This window comes from Microtus ochrogaster, linkage group LG2 (assembly GCF_000317375.1).
Source record: "Microtus ochrogaster isolate Prairie Vole_2 linkage group LG2, MicOch1.0, whole genome shotgun sequence".
NCBI classification, from domain to species: Eukaryota; Metazoa; Chordata; class Mammalia; order Rodentia; family Cricetidae; genus Microtus; species Microtus ochrogaster.
In genome coordinates, this window is record NC_022028.1 from 53,325,301 (window position 1) to 53,333,002 (window position 7,702).

Genomic DNA, 7,702 nt, shown 5'->3' on the forward strand with positions numbered 1-7,702 from the left:
GGGGGGGTAAAGGAAGAAGGAAAGAGATGGCCCCCAAGGCGGGCTCTCCATGATCTTCGGAACCCTTTGCCCACAGCCTGTTTAAGAGCGGTATCAGCTGGGGCCGCGTGGTGGCTCTCCTGGGTTTTGGCTACCGCCTGGCCCTGTACGTCTACCAGCGTGGTTTGACCGGCTTCCTGGGCCAGGTGACCTGCTTTTTGGCTGATATCATACTGCACCATTATATTGCCAGATGGATTGCGCAGAGAGGCGGCTGGGTGAGTGTCGGGGGTGGGGACATCCCCCTGCTATTCGGGCTAGTCCAGCCACTCCATAACCCACCCCTTTTCTTCTGACAGGTGGCAGCCCTGAATCTGCGCAGAGACCCCATTCTGATCGTGATGACAATTCTTGGTGTGGTTCTGTTGGGCCAATACATGGTACAGAGATTCTTCAGGTCATGACTCCCGGGAGCCCTTTGGGGCCCCAGCCTAAACTTCTCCCTACCCCCCTCCCCTGCAACAATCCTCTCCTTCCTCCAAGAGCACAGATGCTTTAGCAAACAGGCCCCCTGCTTTGGAGACCCGCTGCCCAGGGGTCCCCGAGGAGGCACGGATACCCCAACATTGCATGGTGCTACTGAGCCCCGTCCTGTCTGAGCGGGCTGATTGGTGCCTTGGAGATACAAGAGACTGGGTACTGCTTCCCAGGAAGTTTTTAACGGTTTTTGCTTTTTATACTACCATTTGAGACACCCCCCACACTTTTCTTCCACAGAACCCCAAGTCAGACATTTGGGGATCTGGGGACCAGTGGCTCTAACCTTTGTCCCCAGACCTCCTGCTACTTTGGAAGGTCAGAACTTGAGAGGGGGCTTGAGCCCAGACTGGCCCTCCCTACACAGGGCTGGCTGTAAGGGTGTATGACCTGCTCGGTCCCCCCACCCCCGTTTCTTACCCCCCAGTTCCATCCCCCATTCTCCCCTCCCCCCTTCCATCCCCTACCCCATCGCATTTCGCCTTTGTGGCTGGACTCTCAGGGATCCTGAGCCCACAGTGAGGGTGGAGGTCAGAGTTCAGACCACGGCTGTCTGAATATGTTCATCGAGGCCCTCCAAACCTTTGTCCCTTCCTGGCATTCTCCAGTCTTCACCCATTCCCTGACCCAAGGACCACTGCTTCCAACCTAGTGGGCAGGGGAGACCCTCACCTTCTCCCCAGAGCCCCAGGTGAGCCTGCCTGCTGGGGGGGGCCTCCTTGACTGAGAGAAGAGCCTCGGACTCTGTTGTTAGGACAGGGGAAGGGGCGGACTCATTTGGAGGTCTCAAGCTAAAGAGCTACACCTGCAGGGGCAATTGTGGATCTGGGTGCAGTGTGACCCCGGACCTGTGAATACTTGAACCACACTACCACCCATGCTCCTTGTCTGCCTAGGCCCTTTGGGTGGGGTGGGGGTGTCTTCTCTATCTTGCACAACATAGGGGTAATGCAGGGAAGGGAGGCAGACGGGTCCCCCACCTCACCTCTAACTGTGTCTGGAAATAAACTGTGCAATCCCCCCAACACCCACCTGGCATTTTTACCCTCTGCTGGATTGTGGGAAATTGGACAGACAGGTGTAATCCTGACTCCATACCACATAAGTCCTTCTACTGAGATTCCAAAATCCTGGGCACAGGGCTGCAGGTGGCTGGAAAATCAGAACAAACCACAGCCAGCCCTTTGTGGCGTCCCGCCAGATCTTAGCCCTTAGTCTCATGGTTTTTTCTGTGCACTTAGGAAGGGGCACATGTGGCACAGTGTGTGTGTGTGTGTGTGTGTGTGTGTGAGAGAGAGAGAGAGAGAGAGAGAGAGAGAAGAGAAGAGGAGAGGAGAGGAGAGGAGGAGGGCACGGGGAGGGAGGGAGAGTTCTCCCCTTACACCACTTGGGACCTGGACATGGAACTTAGGTGGTCAGGTCTTTACCCACTGAGCCATCTCACGCCCCCTTTATTTCTCTGCATTCCAGGTCTCCCACCACAAGGAAAGTCAGGGGCCCCTTGGGTGGGGAGCTCAGTGGGCCACCTCTCTACAGGAACCACAGCCCACACGACTTTAAAGGCCCTTTCTCACACTCAGCTCTGCCTGGGACATGATGTTCCAGCTCCCCCGTCCCCCGTGGACACACACACATGCGTGGCTTTTTTGATCCTAGGAGTTTTGATGCTGCATGGGAGCCCCTACAGAGAGGCAGCCAGGGGGATAAAAATAACAAGCTGGGGGCGTTGAAATGTTCCGGAATTCACAAAGATTCCTTTCTGCCTTCGGTGCTCGGCACCCCGGTTTGTGCTTCTGACACCCTCCCGAGCCGGTCACATCACGTGCCCGTCCAAGGGGCCCAGTGAAGCTGTACTTTTCACTGGCCTGGGTTGGCTCTCTGAATCCTCGCCCCTCCCTTTGCCTCCAGTGTGCCCACAGGGTGCTGGAGGCTGGGAGAGCGTCCGCACCGCCGCGCCAAGCTCACAGCCGACACTTCAGGCGCCGCGTACCAGCGTGTATACCGAGAGCTTCCTTTAGATATTGGAACAACATGTGATGGGTGGGTGCATTAGACGCCCACCTTTCAGAAAGGCTGGGTAGCAGAGAGCATTGAGCTAGAACTTGCCACAAGGTTACTGGCTCGAAGTTTTACCTGGAAGCAGGAGGAGCGGGTCACTGGCCTCGCGAGCACATGAGTTTAGGTGGACAGAATGTTCAAGGAACTCTCTGGTCCTCCCGGCTAAGGCTACAGTCCGAAGGGGGAGGGTGCTGCCCGAGTCCAAGATGGCCGTCGCAGTTTCACACCCGCTTGCGTGCCCATTTGTGGGTGGGACCTGGGAGCTAAATTTTTTCTAGTCGGTTCTTTGGTTTGGGAACGTAGGGCAAAGAGGAAAGCGAGCCCCAGGTTTGGGGCTTTGGCTTCTCTGGCCCCGTCCACACCTAACAAAGAGTCCCTCAAACTTCATTCCTAGGTACCTTCCGGAGCTGCCCAAACCAGGGGGCGAGAAGTTAGGAGGGGTAGCATAAGGAAGAGGCTGCCGGGGTGCAGATGGACCCTGCAGGTGCTGCGGTTAAATCGAGAGCACGCACTCCTACGCTCCAACATTTGTGGGTCTCCCGAAACTGTACCTTGTTTGCACCAGATACATCTGGATTTCAAGAGTCCACAAAGCGAGTAGGAGGTCAGCTGCGCTTCGTTGAGATCCTGTCCCCCCACCCCCCCAAAAAAAGTCATTAGGTGTCTATCCAAACAATTTATTGGGGACAAAAAAAAAATCCTTCTCTTATCCCAAATTACTCAGTATCTGCCATATCCACCTACCACAGTGCATACTTCAGATGTAATGGATTCCAACCCCAGGACTGGAAAGAAAAAGAGCTAGTTACTAACACTGAGGTGAGTCCCTGATCGGTGAGAGACCCTGTTTCAAAACCAAGAAAAGGTCGCGGCTGGAGAGATGGCCCAGCAGTTCTGCTGCTTCGGCAGGCCTGGGACTTGAGTCAGTTCCCAGCACCCTCTTCAGGCTACAGCTGCCTGCAGTTCCCACTCCATGGGATCCGACGCCCTCGCTGGCCTCCCAAGACATCTGCACCCGTGTACGCAGACCCGACCACCAAACACACACACTTACCCATAACTAAAAAATAAAAAATAGGGCCAGTAGTGTGTAAAGGCGCCAGCTGGAGGGCATGTGACCTGAGACCGACTCCTGGGACCCATTCCTATTAGACATCGTCCTTGGATCTCCAGATGCGCACCCCACACATGTTATAAATAAGTGTATAAGTAAATACTGAATGTTCAAGTTCCTTGAGAATGTTATATGTGCCTAAACTTTTTCTCATTTGACTTGTAAATCTGTCCTGTGAGGACTTGTACTTGGAACATAAAATCAAGAACGTTAAATTTGTAAACATAGTTTAAATATTTACAAGAACTTAATTAGCTAAGTTTGTAAATGGTACGAGTGATGTTCAAGCAAATTAATATGTCAGCCCACAGGCTGACTTTGAACACCACTCAAAGGGTGGGTTATTACTTTTTCATTATAAAATGTATATACTACACAAAATGCGCAAGAATTCTAAAGAGAAGAGAACATCAGCCTATGCAAGTTAAACCTAAGAATTTAGGAAAGTGTGCCTTTAAATTTACAATTCTATTTATTTTATTTTATTTAGTTATTTAACTGTTTTTTTTTTGAGACAGGGTTTCTCTGTGTAGCTTTGGGGCCTGGAACTCACTCTGTAGACCAGGCTGGCCTCGAACTCACAGAGATCCTCCTGCCTCTGCCTCCCAGTGCTGGGCATGCATCACCACCCGGCACAATTTTAACTAATATATATTGAGAAAGAAAGGGTAGGGTGTGTCGTGGCACAGGCTGGTCTTGAACTTGTTTTGGAGAAGATGACTGTGATCCTTATTCTTGGGCCTCTTCCTCCACACACTGGGATATGAGATCATAGACATGTCACAGCCTTAGAAACTGTTTTCTGCTTTTTTCTCTCTTGGGTTAAAGGCTTGTTCCACCATGCTCCGCCCAGGATTTTTTTTTCAATGGCGGGGAACCATGCATACAAGCTAAGCGTTCTATATCTAGCTGTGTCCCAGCTGTTGAACTGTTGTCATGGCTCATTTTTGAGACAGAGTCTCACTGAGTAGCCTTGACAGGACTTGCTATGTGTGCTAGGCCAGCCTTGAACTCACAGAGATCTGTCTGCTCTACCTCCTGACGACGCTAGGGTTAAAGATCCCCTGGAACTGGCTGTAAACTGCCCAGCACAGGGGCTAGGAACCTAACCGAGTTCATGTGCAGGATTAACAAGTCTTAACCCCTGAGCCATCTGTCCAGCCCTGAGAAACAGGGCTCTAAAAAGTCTCACCAATCGCTTTTTTTTTTTTTGGTTTTTCGAGACAGGGTTTCACTGTGGCTTTGGAGCCTGTCCTGGAACTAGCGCTCTAGACCAGGCTGGTCTCGAACTCACAAAGATCCGCCTGCCTCTGCCTCTCGAGTGCTGGGATTAAAGGCGTGCGCCACCACCGCCTGGCACCAATCGCTTTTTATATGGTTTTGATAATTTTAAAGTTTTATTCTTCAAAGGACTTAGTAAAAGTTGGCTGGGCCGTGGTGGCGATCACAACGGGGCTTCGCGTTTCTCCATCTGGCTCTGTACTAATGATAGGGTCGAGGCTGGTGTGGGACCCCTGGTCCCACCTTAGCCTCTCACTGCTACCAGGGACCAGTGCAGCGGTGCAGCGAGGAGCCCAGGGAGACACAAAAGCTGGGATTATAGGCCCAGCCCAGTTAATTATTTATGATTAAGGCAAGGTCTCACACTGTAACCCAAGCTGTTCCAGAAACTCATGGTAATCCTTCTGCCTCAGCTTTCCAAATGCTGGGATGACAGATGTGAGACACCACACCTGCCTAGAGCTTTTTGGAAGTGCTTGTGCCGGTGTTAGTTATCACCAGTGTTGCCGTATGTGACCCCCTCCCACCCCTGGCTATTTTAGATCCTTCCTATGGGAGCCACACAGAAGCCCGACTTTACCCGAGTAGGGTGTATGAGTGGCAAGTGAGGCCACACCGGGGTCACAGTCCTTTAACTCTCAGGAAGGAGCCTGTTAGAGTGGTCTCTGTGCTGACTTAATAGGATTGGACCCGAGACTCCTGTGTTAGAACGCTCGGCCCATAGAGAGGGGCCTATTAGGAGGTGTGGCCTTGTTGGAGAAAGTGTGTCACTGTGGAGGCGGGCTTTGAGATCTCAGATGCTCAGGCTAAGCCTAATGTGCCATTCACTTCCGCTGCCTGCAGATCAAGATATAGAACTCCCTTGGGCCATGGTGGCGTGTGTCTTTAGTCCCAGCACTCGGGAGGCAGAAGCAGGCTGATCTCTGTGAGTTCCAGGACAGCCAGGACTGTTACACAGAGAAAAAGATGTAGAACTCTCGGCTCTCTCAGGCACCATGTCTGCCTGTACGCCACCATGTCCCACCATGATGATAATGGACGAAACCTCTGAGCTGTAAACCAATCCCAATGAAATGTTTTCCTGTATAAGAGTTTCTATGGGGCTGGAGAGATGGCTCAGTGGTTAAGAGCATTGCCTGCTCTCCCAAAGGTCCTGAGTTCAATTCCCGGCAACCACATGATGGCTCACAACCATCTGTAATGAGGTCTGGTGCCCTCTTCTGGCCTGCAGACATACACACAGACAGAATATTGTATATATAATAAATAAATAGAAACCTTGTCTCAAAACACCAAACAAACAAACAAACAATAAAAAAAAAACTGTGGAAAGAGAGAACGGACTCCACGTGTTGTCCTCTGACCTCTGTGCACACACCCACATAAATAAAATATATTTAAAAAAAAAAAAGAGTTTCTATGGCTGGGCGATGGTGGCGCACGCCTTTAATCCCAGCACTAGGGAGGCAGAAGCAAGCTGACCTCAGTGAGTTCGAGGCCAGCCTGGTCTACAAGAGCTAGTTCCAGGACAGGCTCCAAAACTACAGAGAAACCCCGTCGTCTCCTGCCCACCGGCAGCCTTGAACAAGCCCAAGACCGAGGACAACCCTGAATTGTGACTTGACTTCTGTCCACTGCTCTCTTGCCTTGTGACTCCTAGCATGTGGGCTAGCCTGGGCTAAATCACATGGCCTGACAGTTGCCTCGTCACACTCTGAGACTTGGGAGTCGGAAAACCCTTTCATCCTTTGGAACAAAGACTCTCTGTCCCTTCAAGACTCCACTGTGAGTGCGGACAGATGGCTACTCTTGCATGGGTAATAGTTAACCGGTATCCATGCAGAGGACCTGACTTCCGTTCCCTGCGTCCACATCAAGAGGCTCACAACTGCCTGTAACTCCAGCTCCAGGAATCCAGTTCCCTCTTCTGGCCACTGAGGGCATCTGCACTCACATGAGCACATAGTTAAAACAGTGTGCTGTCTATACTGCAGCGCCCAGCTCCCCTCACCCCGTTCACAGCCCAGCTCCCCTCACCCTGTTCACAGCGTTGTCTCTAACGCAGCGCCCAGCTCCCCTCACCCCGTTCACAGCCGCCAGGCCGGGATGCTCGCTCCTGATGATGTTCACCTGGGAGGCAATTTCACATCTGCTCCTCTGTACTACCTTGGCTTTCTGCAGTAAGTCACAACACCCAACACTTGGGAGGTGGAGGTGGGCGGATACACAGTTCAAGACCACCCCAGGTTACAGGAGACCCTGTCCCAAACCAGTCACAGAACACACCCGTGAGCGCATGCTTGTCTAGACATAGCCTCTCTTCACCTCCTGCATGCGGATAGGAGGCGTGCACCTTCCTTTCTGCTTGACTCCCACCACACGCCGGGCTGTCTGTTCTTAACATCTCCAGACCAGAAGTCCTCGTTTCCATGTGAACACGAGGCTCAGCTGGCAACACAGGGTGTAGGGGTGGGTGGGGCTTGAGGGTGATGGGCAGGCAGGCTCTGCCCTAGGTGTGGCCTGCTGCCTCACAAGGTGTCTGCCACAGTGGTGACCCCTTTCCAGGCTGCTCCTGTTGGGTGTCTAGTATTAGTGCTGAGGGAGTGATTGCAGCTGAGGCTGCACTGGCCACCCTGCATCCCTGCGCTGTCTCCAAAGGGGAAGCAGGAATATTTTCTTTTGGCAATATCTATTCCATCACTTTTATCTCTTTTCTTTTCTTTTTTTTTTTTT

At 52.1% G+C, this 7,702-nt stretch overlaps 1 protein-coding gene across 2 annotated transcripts in view; it reads left to right on the top strand.

Annotated features, from left to right (window-relative positions):
- Bak1 (BCL2 antagonist/killer 1) overlaps window positions 1-1,532 on the top strand; it is an 8,908-nt gene extending 7,376 nt beyond the window's left edge. For both annotated transcript variants that reach the window (XM_005360391.2, XM_026785642.1), the window contains 2 exons: window positions 77-257; window positions 339-1,532. In XM_005360391.2, the coding sequence (XP_005360448.1) occupies window positions 77-257; window positions 339-443 (286 nt within the window). In that variant the 3' untranslated portion in view covers window positions 444-1,532. The remainder of the gene's footprint in view (window positions 1-76; window positions 258-338) is intronic.
- The last annotated feature ends 6,170 nt before the right edge of the window (window positions 1,533-7,702 follow it).